The 14,308-nt window shown below is 38.9% G+C and overlaps 1 protein-coding gene across 1 annotated transcript in view; it reads right to left on the bottom strand.

Annotated features, from left to right (window-relative positions):
* Positions 1-14,308, bottom strand: part of LOC104164952 (cubilin-like) — a gene marked incomplete at its 5' end in the record, with an annotated part of 74,719 nt that overhangs the window by 36,949 nt on the left and 23,462 nt on the right. Inside the window, 10 exons of the mRNA XM_009704439.1 lie at positions 315-436; positions 1,303-1,452; positions 4,514-4,720; positions 5,701-5,872; positions 7,415-7,596; positions 9,386-9,526; positions 9,828-10,037; positions 11,742-11,920; positions 12,761-12,935; positions 14,274-14,308. The exon at positions 14,274-14,308 is cut by the window's right edge and continues 170 nt beyond it. Of these exons, the coding sequence (XP_009702741.1) occupies positions 315-436; positions 1,303-1,452; positions 4,514-4,720; positions 5,701-5,872; positions 7,415-7,596; positions 9,386-9,526; positions 9,828-10,037; positions 11,742-11,920; positions 12,761-12,935; positions 14,274-14,308 (1,573 nt within the window). The remainder of the gene's footprint in view (positions 1-314; positions 437-1,302; positions 1,453-4,513; positions 4,721-5,700; positions 5,873-7,414; positions 7,597-9,385; positions 9,527-9,827; positions 10,038-11,741; positions 11,921-12,760; positions 12,936-14,273) is intronic.

Raw genomic sequence — 14,308 nt, 5'->3', positions numbered from 1 at the left:
AGTGAGAATATCCATGCACATCTAATAACATGAGTTATTTTAGTTTCCTAAGCATAGAAAGTCATTGTTTAAAGGAGAAGGTGCTATGTTTTGAGGTCAAGTTAGACTTGGATCCTTCTGCTTTTCAAAAAGCACAATCTGCTTTGGTTGTATTATCTTCATTTCCTGCTCTTTCTTAGGTAAGGCTGATGGGGAGATATTTCATTCCTCCACATTTCTGATTTTCCAAATTGTCTCAAACCTGTTCCTCAAGACCCAGAGGGTGCTTCTCACACTGCCAGCTGTGCTCACAATCATGACATCATGTTACTCACAGTGATGGTTTCGCCTTCAGGGGCTTCCAACAACCAGGAGCAGCGGTTTAGATTGCTGTAAGGCTCTGGGTAGTTAGGACTTGAGATAACTCCCCTTTCACCTGACTGTATACCACCGCAGGCTGAAGAAAAAAAGTAACATTTCAATACATTTTAGGAACTGAACAATATAATCAAATGAGTGGAAGATTATTCAGCTTGTAATAGTACTAAAATATATTTAAGTTGGACTGATATAGGCAAGGACGAACAATTTATCTGGGAAAATCCAAGTTTTAAAATCTTTGTCATTGAATAGTGAGTAGACAGATGCAACGACCTTGAAACTTTGCATTTATTCTCATACCTAATATAGCTTGGCAAAACCTTTGCCAGCTGACACTTGCGGCTGCCTCTTCCACCTTATCTTCCATTTATTTATCTCAGACTCCTAAGCAAACCAGTGCCATTCTTGGACCGACACAATCAAGTCAAAAACTTGCTGATGTGTCTGGATAAGTACCAAGGCTAAACTGAGCTGTGACAGGAAGAATAGCTGTGCTGGTGTGTAAATGGCAAAGTGGTGTAATTTGCACTGATACATCTTTAAGTGGATTTCAAAATGAGTGCAAAGGTTCATACAGCAGAATGCATTTCAGCCATGCTAGCACTCTGGAGGCCTATTTGAAGTAAGTCAAACTTGGCTAATGTTACCTGTTACTTCCCTGTTCCCAAGAGCAAACAGCTGTTCTGAGTGTTGCACTGCATTGCAAAAACTCAAGTGTGGTTCAGGGAATGGGAACAGTGAGGCAGAAAACAAATCTGAAAGTTCAATTGCTAGCATATGTTTGCTTTAGATGGATATAAATAGTGGCAGGCATTGTGTAACTTTTGAGGACCTCTTTGAGAGTTGATCCCATAGTGTGTATTCGCAACATCACCAAATGAAAGGCAACATTCCCCAGAAGTGCCTCAGTCAGCAACAGCAACAATCTATCAAACCATTTACCTTCAAACGTGTAATGGGCCAAGAACCCTTTATCTTCTGTGTTTTCATCACTTACAAAGTGTACCCAGATCTGGGGGGCAGCTATGACTAGTGGCACAGATGGTGCAGCTTGACCACAAAGTCTAGCTATTAGTTCTCCATCAGCATCCCCTGAGTAAAGAAAGAAAAAAAACCACACTTTTTGAATGCTAAAAAAGCTACAATAATGTAAAGGAATACATAGGGCAAACATGCGTTTAATTTTGTTCTGACTAGAAACAGAGAAAAGTACATATCACACTTAATAACTGATATTTGTTATGGGTATAGGTAGAGTGGCACAGTTCATTGCTGGGATCTAAATCTTGACAATGAGGACGTTCTCTCCAAAGCTGTATAAATGATCCTTCTAATGTCTTGGGCTCATTCTCTCCTCCCCCTGCCATCCTGCACACTTTCATTTTGTATGACCCATCAGACCTGAAAACAAAGCAAGTGCCTCAAAACTGCAGATGTTCTGAGGCAAAACAGTGGGAAGAGATGGCCCAAGGACCTGATCACATTGAAACCTATTGAGCCTATGTGTTTGTGACATCCTCATTAAAAACAACAGAGATTTTGAATTTTCTACCATACAGGGATGTGCTTCATTCATGAACAAGCTGTCACTGCTGTATTAATAGTGGGCATCTCTTTCCTAAGGAGCTCAACATACTGTCCTCTGTATGGCAAAAAAATGCCAGCATTTGCTCAAATCATTGAAACCTAAAAGGAAAGCACAACAGAGGTCATTGCACTTCTGTGACACTGAATGTTTGTTCATGTTGGTGTAAACCTTTATCCATCACATTGGTAGAAGTATAAGTTTCTGTTTATTACTGATATATTTTCAGGAGAAGGAAAATAACTTTCATAGTGTTCCTCACGACATCCAGGCAATACTGTTCCTGTTTGCTTCTCTAATAACAGCAGGCTGCTGGTCTTAAAAGTCTCCATTCAAAAGGAACTTCTAGCTCCACATAGAGTGGCAGGCTGTTCTTGCAAAGAAGGCAGTAGAGCAAGAGGGAGAAACTTTGGGCGCTCTTCAAAGCCCTTTGACAAGTTATTCCAAGTAACATGGCTGAGTAACTTCATCTTTCTGTCATATACAGTGACACAGCCACCATTTGAAATGCCTTGAAGCACAGGGATAAAAGATGACATATAATAAAATTCTATTAATGTAAATTACACAGAGAAATGCTAAAACCTGTCTTGTTAACATGCACTAAAAATGATACTGAGCTGTACAAGCAGATGATGTTCATGATAAATTATGGTTTGGGAAAAAACAGTAATAACTACTTTAAGCATTAAAATGCGAAGTGTCCTTTTTCTTTTTTGCACTTCTTAGGAGGTGATTGACTATGTGATAGATGTGACCCAGGTTACTTAATCTCTACAGTGCGAAAAGTGACACCAATCACTGCTTTCATGAATGGCCAGCTGGCCAGAGATCTAGACTGTCGATAAACAGAAAATGTAAACAGAAGGATTCTACTGTATGATTTGGTTCAAACTGAAGGAAATGGTCTGAAAGACAAAATCAAGAGTCTTCCACAAAAGCCAAAAGTTAGGAGTATATTTCACTGTAGCAATATGCTTAGCTACACTGCCGTGTACAGACTACATGCATGTGCCTGATAATTTAATAACTTAATATAAAGCCTTAACCTACGAAATTTGAAATATTTATTTTATCTTTTTAGATTAAATATTCCTCAGTGAATACACAAAGTCAATTCTGCTTTTTTTTTTATTCAGTACCATTAAGTGTGTTATATGGGTAACTCAAAATAATTTTACACATCTCAGTTTCATTTGAGGTCTCTTGGGTGACTTACTGTTGAACTGGACCTTTCTCCAAACTCACGTCTGCTGTGTCGAGAGTCTTAAACAGCACCTGCCTGAGTTTAGTGATATTCTGCAGTATTTGCATCTCAGTGCTCATTAAATGTTACTTGTCAGCTTACACAGCTGAATTAGGGCATTCTGCCTTTGACATGAGACTGGTTGTGAAACCAAAGATCCATTAGTATAGCCAAAATGAACATTACTATTTAGATGACAAAACTGTGTAGAGCAAAATAAGGCTACATTTTTTCCTCTTTCCTTTGGTAGTATTGCGTGGAGGCCTGAGGTTCACAGTAAAGTGAGAGTAGTGGGAACTGATGACTAACAGACCAGATATATTTTATTATTTCTTTCTCTGAGTGCTCTTTCTATTATTTCCCAGCTCCAGTGCATATGTGGGAGGGAACTGTTAGGCTATGCAGCTATGCATACTTTGGCTTTACACAGGACAAACCTATGCTATACAACCAAGAGATCTTGTTCAAATGAATGCAAATAAGGATGTAACAGATTCCTGCTCTCAAGCCCCCAGCCCCTTTCAGAAATAATTTCCTGGTAAATTAGAACCTACTCTCTCTGGGACTCACAGATACAGCCTCTCAGTGAAGAAGACAGCTGGAGCTTTCATACTACACTTGACATTAGCTGAGTGACTTTCATACGACATTTCCAGTTGCTTGTTCTTACACATAGCTAAGATGCTCAAATATGCAGAGATATTACTGGTGTATTAATCCTGTGATTGTTTTCCTTTTAAATGCTCTAGTCTGTATTTTGTGATGCAGTCTCACAGGAAATATGGATTTGTTTCTGGAGAATCATCCTGTAGAGTACAAAAGTGGGGTATGAAATGGGTATGAAGCCCAGAGGCTATGAATAATTAAAGCATTCTTTACTTCACTCCTGCTGTCCCTGGAGATGTTTCAGGAGCAGGGAAAGAATGGACTGTGGACCAAATAAATTGTTTTGATGACTCCAGCTTCTCCTGCTGTCCATCTTTCAAGGGAGATGAATTGAAATTTGTATTGTCCCTTGTAAAGAGAGAGTCAGGCGTGTATTGCAACCACCAAAACAATATAGCCCCCAAAGATACCTATCCAGTTTTCCATTTTCTTCCCTGAAAGAAAGGTGGCCAAATCCGTGTATCTATTCCTCTGGCAATGAAATCGCACTCCTGGTCTAGGAGGTAACATGGAAGGCATGCATGTGAACACTCTCTCAAATGTACAGAACCTACAAGAATCACTCTCTGCAAATATATATGAACAAGGTTTGGCACAAACACAATTGCACAACTGGAATCTTGATAGGCTTAATCCATTCTGCTGAACATACAAACCTATTCGTAACTCCACGTAGTCATACTGGCAGTCCTGGTGATGTTCCAAGTGGAAATCCTCGAAAGAGATATATATGGATGAATTATAGTGAAAGGGGTTTTCAATGGTCCATTCACAGTTCAAGTTACTTGTGTAATTTTTCACACCATCATAGCCAGGAGAAGAGAAATTCCCACCTGCATATCCCATCAGGATCCCACCACAAACTGCAGAAACAAAATATAATTTTTTTGAAAATACTAATAATTCTTGTGTGAAGAGAAATCTTGCCCCTGTTTATTCTGATATGCACATGTCAGCAAGTATATGTACTGATTAGACAAAACCTTTTTTCATCTTCTGTTTTTTTTTATATAATTTACTGCTGTGTACAAGACAATTTTTGCCTAGTGTCCTGGAATTTATTGGTAAGTCTTTAAAACACATGTGTAAAGCAAAGAAACAATTATTCATGGTATCAAATAAAATATTTCAGTAGCGCCATCAATACAACAAGCATTATTTAACATTTTGAAAAAATCCCACTGTAGCTCCAGTTCAGTATTGCTCGGCCCTACCCATTACTTAATTCTAGACTCAAGATTTTTCTGGTACATACCCTCAAACACAGCACACTCATGCTACAGTAGGATGTTTGGTGGGGGGAGTCAGAAAATCAAGTTCAAAAGACCTAAGGCTGTAGTAGTAAGGCTCTGCCAGCTGTCCCCTCTCCGGAAGCTGAGCTTGCAAAAGTAGGTAAGCTGCACTCTTTCACAAGCTACAATAAATTAGTTCCCCCCCAACTAATATGGAAGCACTTGAATTATTCAAGTGGCCTATGGCACTATGCTTTTTGGATCTTTTCATGGAATAAGGCCACTTCAGACCATCTCTTACTCAAGACTAAGTACAAAACAATGAATCACTAGTGAGACTAAGGACCATGATCCATAACAGAGGTTGTTCTTTTCATTTGAAATTTGATGAACAGGCACATAAAGTCTGTAACTCCCAGAGATTCCCAATTTTTTCACATCCTTTCAACTAATTGAAGATATGTGATCTACACCCACTAAAGAGATGTAAGAGAGAAAAAAGGGTATAGGATGTTTGTTGTTTGTCTAGGTCATTTTTTGACATGCACCAGTACTTTAACTATGACATGACTCATGAAAGACCAAACATTTAATTCAAAACCACACACTACCTGCTTCTTCACTAGATGTGTATGAGACACTGAAGCCTCTGGTTGCATGGGACATATCTGTCACCAAAATGACTTTCATTGTGTTTCCAGAAGATTTCACCTCAGTGCCTGGATTTACCTCACCACACAGCTTGACCAGCTGGGGAGAGTTCTGTCTGAGGCCATTGTAAACCTGTTGGGTCAAAATAAACTCTTATGAGATCAAAATACAGTCTTATGAGCATCTCCTGTGTCACTTAACAGTGCTTCACATCTTTAATACAAAGTTCATTGATTGCCCTCACAGCAGGTTAGTTCCCAAGTCTACTCAAAACCTGGGACCAAACTTCCATGACCTTGAGTAGATGAGGCTCTGAAGTAAAACATCAAAAAGACTTTGCTTATTTTGGCAAAACACAAACATATTTCCACTCTCTTTTTTTTTTTTTTAATAAACACAAATTGAAACAGTTCGAGTGGCAAAAATACTGTATTTTAGCTCAATATTTATATTTTCAATGACTTAATAATGTCAGGTACTGATCATATTCATTCCATTTCAAACGATCATCTTTGTACTGTTGCTAAAGCCAACATCAGCTTTATCAAAAATCTCCTCTAAAATATTTGGTGATGGTTGGTATTTTTGATTAGTTCAAACATTTCACTTTTTGATGACCCAGATGTTTTTTGCAGTTTCTTTCATATAGCCTTTAGCCTAGGAATTAATTTCCTTCTTTCTACTACTATCTCAGCAGTGCAAGCGAGGCAGAAATGATATTTCCCACTGAGATTTGGAATATGTTATAGTGCTGAAGGCTCAAAAGCTGGCAGGATAGATCTTCCTTTAAGGGATCATTACTTCATTAATCGATAAAAAGCCAGCTCGTTGTGGTCTAAAGCATCTGTGAAGGAAAACAAGGGGAAGATCATCTACAAATCACAAGGGAGAGCTACTTCACCCCCTCACACTTGTGCATGGGCTAGTTTCTGATCGTGTTAAAGATAATTCCTGTGTTTGCACTGCCAATCTGAACAAATGGGAAGCTAAGCTAGATCTTCCATTCCTGCAATTTCATAGTGGAATTATATTTTTGAGGCATTTGAGACATCTGACCAGGTCCATTTCTCTGTGGGAGGATTGATTTTTTGGGGGCTAAGTAACCAAAACCATAAAATAACCATGATAAAATAATCAAAATCTATCTTTTTGGAGATGGGGGTGATAAATAGGTAGAATTTCCTGGAGTTTCCCTTTCTTTCAGAATATGCAAGGTCCAACACAGTAGTAGCTGTTTGTTGCAATCTGTTTTTTCTTTTTTATCTTTTTTTAATTGACAACAATAAGTAACAACAGCAATAACAACCTCCAAAGTCAAAACAGACCTGGAACTGACTGATGAACTTTGTGTCCACAGAGAAGAGACATTGAAAGCTTTCAAAAACCCCAGAGCATTTTCCATGATTGATAAAGAGCCAATTCCAATTATTTCTTCAAGTCCTGCCCTCTGCCTGGACCACAATTCCAAAATTTCCATACTCTAAAACAAGCAGATGAGTTTAGACACCCTACAGAGCTAACTTTCTCTCACTTATCTCTTTTTCCCAGATTAAATTATGATTTGTCTTAAAACCAGATGTAGACTTATAAATGACATTTCAGCTCTATTACATCCATTAATGCTCCATAAAGAGATTAGGGAGAGCATTTTCTGCCTTTGCACCCAATACTCACAGCCACGTAATCCGATGAGCACCTCCAGTGTTCTTCAGTTTTCATATCATTAAAGGTTAGAGTCACACGTCGGCCTTCTTCCACTGTGATCTTCCATTCACACACTCGATTATGTGGGTATAGGTTGGGATAGTTGGGTGAAGTAAATGTTCCAACAGGGGCAGTAAAATCCCCCCCACATTCTGAAATATCCAAATATTGGGACACTTCTTAAAGCATTGCTTATAGAGTTACAGAAAAAAAAAATAAAATTAATAATGCAAGAAAAACAGACCCTGAGATGTTGATTTGATATGCCTATCCTGTCCATATGTTTGTCTAAGCAGCTAAGGTCCTGCCAGTCTTTATCACTCAGTCGTAAATGTAGTTGAATATTAACTGACTATAGAAGCTCCTTTTAGCCTAATTATTAATATTCGCTTCTCTGAAGGGCTCATGCCAGGCTTCAGAAGCCTCAGTGACCCACAGGCTTTGATGTCAAGTGATAGAAGCCTCTCACTGTGGCAGGACTGAGACATTTCTGCCTTTCAGTTGACTGGGCAGAGCTACACAGAACGAGTGGGTCTTAGAGTGGGTAACAATGAAGGATGTGTTTTTCCTCTGCTGGCTTACAGAGGTAGAGAAAAAGCTTTCAGGGATTTTAAGCAACACTTTTTCAGTACAGTTATTTTGTGGGTTTCCTTTGTTATGAATATCCAATTGTGCTCTGAGGAAAGAAGACTAAAAGTCTTAGGTATAGAGTGCATTTTTCTTCTGAGACTAATGGTATAAATTTACCAGCTTACACTTGGTTTCCTTTTAAAACCAGAGATATAATTTAATGGAGTGCAATGGGAGATTTAGTCCCTTTCCTCACCCTCACAGACTCCTGCAAAATAGTCCAATCTGCGTATCCACCTGCATTAAATTTTTGCTAATACAGTTTCTCTTCTGTGGTTGCACAACAGAGTCCTGGGAGTGGAATAACATTCTTTTGGAGTTTGATTCCCCCTCTGTTATTTTATTGCAGAAGCAAACACGAAGAATAAGGAAGCTTTCAGCTGAGCTTTTAAATGGGCTGGAAGGAGTTAAGAAGGGTTGGTAGGAGATTTTTCAAGACCAATACCACAAAGAATTTCTTTAAAAGTAGCTATATTTTGGCAGGACAGGCATCCATGGGCACTAAACAATGTGAAAGAGAAGTGTGAATCAGGAATAGGTCTATGTCCTTAGTCCTGATCAGAGCAGCTCTTTGAAGTCATTGTGTTCAGGACAAGAGGCAATGGGCACAAATTGAAATGCGTGAAGTTCCATCTGAACATATGAAACCACTTTTCACTGTGAAGGTTGTTGAACACTGGAATAGATTGTCTGGAGAGGTTTTGGAGTCTCTATCCCTGGGGACATTAAAAACCTGACTGGCCACAGTCATGAGCAACTTCCTTTACCTGTCCCTGATTGAGCAGGGGGGTTGGACTGCCGCATCTCCAGAGGTCCCTTCCAACCTCAATGGCTCTGCAGTTCTGTGATTCTGCTTAAAACCTATTGGTTAAAAACTATTGCTTTTAGGGAGATTTAAGAATACCACTCACCTCAGAGGAACAGAATAACATAAAGGAAAATCACAGCATTTCTTTACCTTCCTCCTCCTCAAGAGGGATGTGGGCAGGGTATGTTGGGACATCCCTGGCCTGATTGCTGGAGAGAAAAGGTGTGGAAGAGTGTGCTTCATTGTGTGAGACCTACCACTGATGGCAACATCTGTTAGCAGGAGACTGCTTGCCTCTCAAAGTTTCAGCTCAGCTAAGTAGTGATCAGGGAGCTCTGTTCATACTTCCCACAGAGTTTAAATTCCCACTACAAGGGAATTTACATCACTACATGTACATCACTACAAGAATAAGTGATGTACAATATATGCTGTATTAGTGCAGTTATGGTCTGTGGTATATGTTGCTTCCTGAAAGTAACTTGTAACCTTACAAATCCAACCTTCAGTACTGGAATCAAAGCGCAGTCTGAATCCTTGGGCATTGACTGATCCATCCGTAACAAACTTGACATAAGCAAAACTGTCAGAGGTGTCCACAGCATCAGGGAGAGTATTACCACAGTATCTGCCCAACAAATTTCCTGCAAAAATCACATAGAGAAAGATAATTTTATATCAATATATTATTTATATTTATATTGAAGGATCACTTTCCAATTTAACTAGACAGGCAGGAGTAAACTGGTAAAATCAAGTTTTTGCTGTGAAACAGAAGAGTTTTGTTTGCCTTATTTTGCTTCAGCAAGGAAGACAGACAGAAGCAAATACTGTACATTGAAAAGGCTCACTTTGTACCCAAAGGGAAATGCTTTCAGGAACCTCTGGTGAGGTTTCGTAGTAGTACTAGGGAAGGGAATACAAACATTGAAATAATTTTCACACCAGAAGCGTTGTATTCTCGGATCTCCACAAAGTCATTTGTGCATTCGGAGGAGTTTTGAATGTCTAGGCCTTCTAGTCTGATGGTAAGATAGTGGCCCCTGGGACCCCTCAGAAACCATTCACACAGAAGGTTGTCTTGATAATGAAGCTCAGGATACCCCATGCTTTCAATGATGCCAGTTTGTCCTGCCACTGTCCCGCCACAGGGAGCTGCAAAAGGAAGAACATTCGTTACCTGAAGGAGCTCAGAGAGATGACCCTTCTCCTAAGCAAGACTTAAATCTAAGGCACAACTGACTTGTCCTCTAACCATGGTAATAAAACAGGAATTGCCTTCCAGTTAAAAATCTTCCACATTCTCCTTCTAATTCAAGCAGTCCTACGTTTTGTTTGTTTGGTTTTTTTCTTCCCCCACACCCCCCCTTCCACTGTAAGCATTCCTTCCTCTCTGTCTTATGTACTGTTAGTTTGAATAAACTCATAGGTTTTGAGGTCTATATCTAATCTCTACCCACGTCCATCTTTACCAGAAAATCTTGGAAAGATGTATCAGATAATTATAAGGAAATTTAGTTTGGTGGTAAATGTGAATCTAAATTTTTTATGACTGACAAAAGTTGACTGCTGGTTTGGGCCTATAGCTATGGTTCAGATGACTCTTCTCTTTCTTGTAGTTCGTTCCTGTTCACATGCCACTCCTTGTGATGCCTTGGCAAGTGTTCACTGCACAATTCAGGAAACAGCTATTTATTGTTAATTTTCTCTCTCTGAAAACTCATTTCTCTGTGGTACCTGCAAACATAAGTTCATAATAGTAAGGCTTACAGCAAATAATATTCCCATGTGGAATTGATTGGATTTTACAGGATATTCTGTGTGTCTCCTAGTTACAATCTTTTTGTGGCAACAACAGTTGTGTTCATACTGTCTGCTCTTCTGAGTGGTTAGTGCTTTGTTCCAGGATGACTGGCATACAGCTGAGATACTGTAAATCTGTTATGGATAAATATAAATTGTGGCTTCATATACTAACAATGTTTTCTTGCAAGTTGCTTCAGTTTTCACATTCAGAAATATAATAGCACACTATATTGGCTTAAGTGTTTGAGATCTAACACAATCAGCATCATTCTTTGTAAAGCAATATATTGCACTACTTTGCCTTTGAGAAATTAACAGTTCTAGACTTTCCTATATGAGTGATACTAACATAATAGCTGCTATTCTTTGAAGGTTATTAACATTATCAAAACTAAAAAAGTAGCATATTTCTGAATCTGATCAAAGACTATATTTAATTTTAAAAGTCTGCTAGTGCTTTCTAATCCTGTTTTTGCAGCTTGAGAGCAAATAATTTTAAAGTCTTTTCCCAGCTCACAAATAATGGTTCTCACTGTTCATTCTTTTTTCAGTCCATTGTTGTGCTGCCCCTGTTTGTCTAGCAGCACTGTTATTATAGGTTTATTTCCATTTACGTAAAGAAGCTCCTAATTTGTTCTTCTGCCAACTCTCAGATGATCTTTGCATTCCCCTTCAGGATTCTGCTCATGAAAGTGACACTAAGTTTGCATGCTGAAAATCAAATCATGTTACATGACTTTATCCACGTCGACCTTTTTTTCTACTGCCTCTTTGACAATTGTCTTTGACAAGAGCTTATCCAGTCATTGTTTCCACTGCTGCAGATCTATGAGCACTTTCTTACTCTGATTTCCATAATTTTCACCTCTTGTGCAGAACATGCTAGTGCTAACCGATACGATGATTCTGATGCTTTAGCTCTAACACTAATTGAAAGAAGCATGTGTCTGTCAGTCTACCTCACAGGCATGATTTAACCCTTGTTACAAAAGCCTGACACTTGAGACCAAAATCTTCTATAAAATCAGAGAAATTGGTAAATGCAAGCATTACCGATGGAATATTTAGCATTGAATCCCACGTGCGTGGCACTGCTGTCAGACCTGAACCTCAGGTACATGACAGCTCCTGAGGATCTCTGCAAGCCTGGCATCAACCCTCCACACAGCTTGGCAATGATGGGGGCAGTGGAGTCAGCGCCATTACGTAGCTCTAGGTAACTGGAAGTGCAGCTAGAAGAGGAGAGAATTTTCTGTTCAATGTATAGCAGTAATGGTTTGAAATCATTTCAGTATGTGCACAAAGCCATGACACTGTAGTGAATCAGATCAGTTTTCATGCAGTGTGACCAAGACAGAATCAACAAGTTCAAAATCAATGACAGTTATGTAATATTCAAATCAAAAGAAATGCTAGAAACATTGAGAAAGATTCATCCCGAGCCCAGTCTATGATCAGATTAGATCTGACAAAAGCGAGTCCTGGGGAAGGGTATGAACAGCACTGATAAAGTAGTTGTAACCATCTTTAATATATTTTTTTTTGCAGCATTCAGGTTCAACAGATATTCCCTATTGAGTCTCATTGATGACTGTTGAATTAAGGAACAGATATAAGAGAGATGAAGGGAATAAAAATTCAAATCTGGAGCCTTACTTAGATGGGCATAGAAAGACCCAAAATATCTTAACTGACAGCTTTGCCTTCAAAATGGTGCAGTGTCCGGGGGGGGCAGTAATCCATTTGATTTAAAAAGCATCTGATTTAAAAGCAGTCAAAATTACTGAAAATCTGAATATGAAAGGACTAGAGGGAACAGATTTTACAGAAAGCACCTTTCTACCATGGATTCTTCCTGTCTGTCTGTTATATTCATTTCTGTCATGCACTGCAAAGCCCTAGGAATGTACACTAGTGGTCTGCTAACTCCAGTGATCTCTCCAAAATTTCCTAACTGCTTTTGATTGTAAATCTGGAAGTGTGCTCTGGGAGGAATTAGAGAAAGTAACAGGGAAAGAAGAATCAGAACGAAGTCTCTGAAGAAACACAGGCAAAATAATGTGGATGTATACTTTGGTGAAGGTTCAATGTAAAACTGATCTTCAAATTGCAGCTCTACTGCATGTCCATTAGGAGCAGTTATGGTCCAGACACAGTCAGCATGCGGGGGATAATTGCTTGGATAGTTGGGGGAAGATGTATATCCACTGGGGTTGAAATCACTGATATAAATATTTCCTCCACAGGCTGGGAAAGAAAAGATTGCCAATAAAAAACATGTTAAGGAAATGGGTGAGGCACCAAAAATATGAGTTATCACTATATTCCAACACAGTTTCCTTTTGGTGTCATATAGTTACATCAAAAACAAATGCATTTTACTGCTTACTGTGGGAAAACATTTCAATGCAGTAGAATCCTACACTCCTGTGCTCCTGCTTACCTAGCCTTCCTAATTTGCAAATGTTTAAGGACCTGAATTAAACTGCTATTAGTTATTCCTTGGATTGCTTCTAAATCAAGCAGGAAACATATTTCTTGCCTTGTTCCTACCCCAGTTCCCAAGAGTTAGAAAGCCTACAAGTCAGACCTATCAATACTTCTGTGAATCATTCCCCACTTCTGCTTTCCAAAAATTGAAATGTGCGTTTGAGACAATAATGAATGTGTGAGGAATGCCAGTCAAAGCAAACATAAGGATTTGTTCAGGTCCTTTATCCTACAAAAATACCCTTATTTTGACAAGAACCTTTCTGTCAACAGCCCTCACTATGTTCTAGCAATACTGGTTTAACACAGGGTTTTAGTCAAGTTTCATAAATTGAAGTGGTAGAAATACTATTGTACAGCTCCACCCATTCCCTTGACGAATCCCCTACAGTAATGCTAAAAATGATTCTTTGTGGCAGCAGGGAAAAGCAGGCAGAAAACAAGCACTTAAAAATTTGAGCAGATTGACAGGTTGCCTTAATTGTGTTTAATTACACTGTTTAACAGGAGGTCTCCTGGTGTCACAAGTGGCATGTGTCATGAATGCAGTGGAATAACTGCAAATGCCAAATCCCTGATTTACTCCTGGGACCTGAGTCTCCTGTTTTTTCATCCTTCAAAAAATGTTAGCTCTGACAGGGAATGTTATTTTTTCAGCTGAGAGTAAAACTTGTAAGAAATGTTACCACCTTTCTAGACACACTAGCCTAAATCATGCCTGACATCATTTAGCACTTGAACTGGGTACTGTATGTTCAAAATAATGTTCTTGTTTCCAGTTTTTTTTTCCCTTTCCTGTATGAATTTTGAACATCTTTTCCTAACTATAGATGCCACTTCCCTGCTAAAGGGCTTCCCATAATTTTTTTTTTATCTTTAATATCTCCAGGTTCTGTGACCTGGAGCTGGCTTTCTTTAAAAAGGAGAAATTTGAGTGTCAGATCAGAAGTGGTGCACTAAAGAAGGAAACAGGACATTTTTGCAGAAAGCTGATCTTACCAGGGTTGGGACTTATAACAAGAACCTCTTTTAAAAGGACAAACTCCAAGTTATATCTATTGAGTTGCAGAATTTAAGTTTATTTCCTAGACTTACCTAGACTCTTAGCCTCATATTTCAGTTTGAATCCT

This window comes from Cariama cristata, unplaced genomic scaffold (genome assembly GCF_000690535.1).
Source record: "Cariama cristata isolate BGI_N322 unplaced genomic scaffold, ASM69053v1 scaffold21187, whole genome shotgun sequence".
In the NCBI taxonomy this organism is placed as follows: Eukaryota; Metazoa; Chordata; class Aves; order Cariamiformes; family Cariamidae; genus Cariama; species Cariama cristata.
The sequence above is the reverse complement of the archived record's forward strand: the minus strand, read 5'-3'. Positions and strand labels throughout refer to the sequence as shown.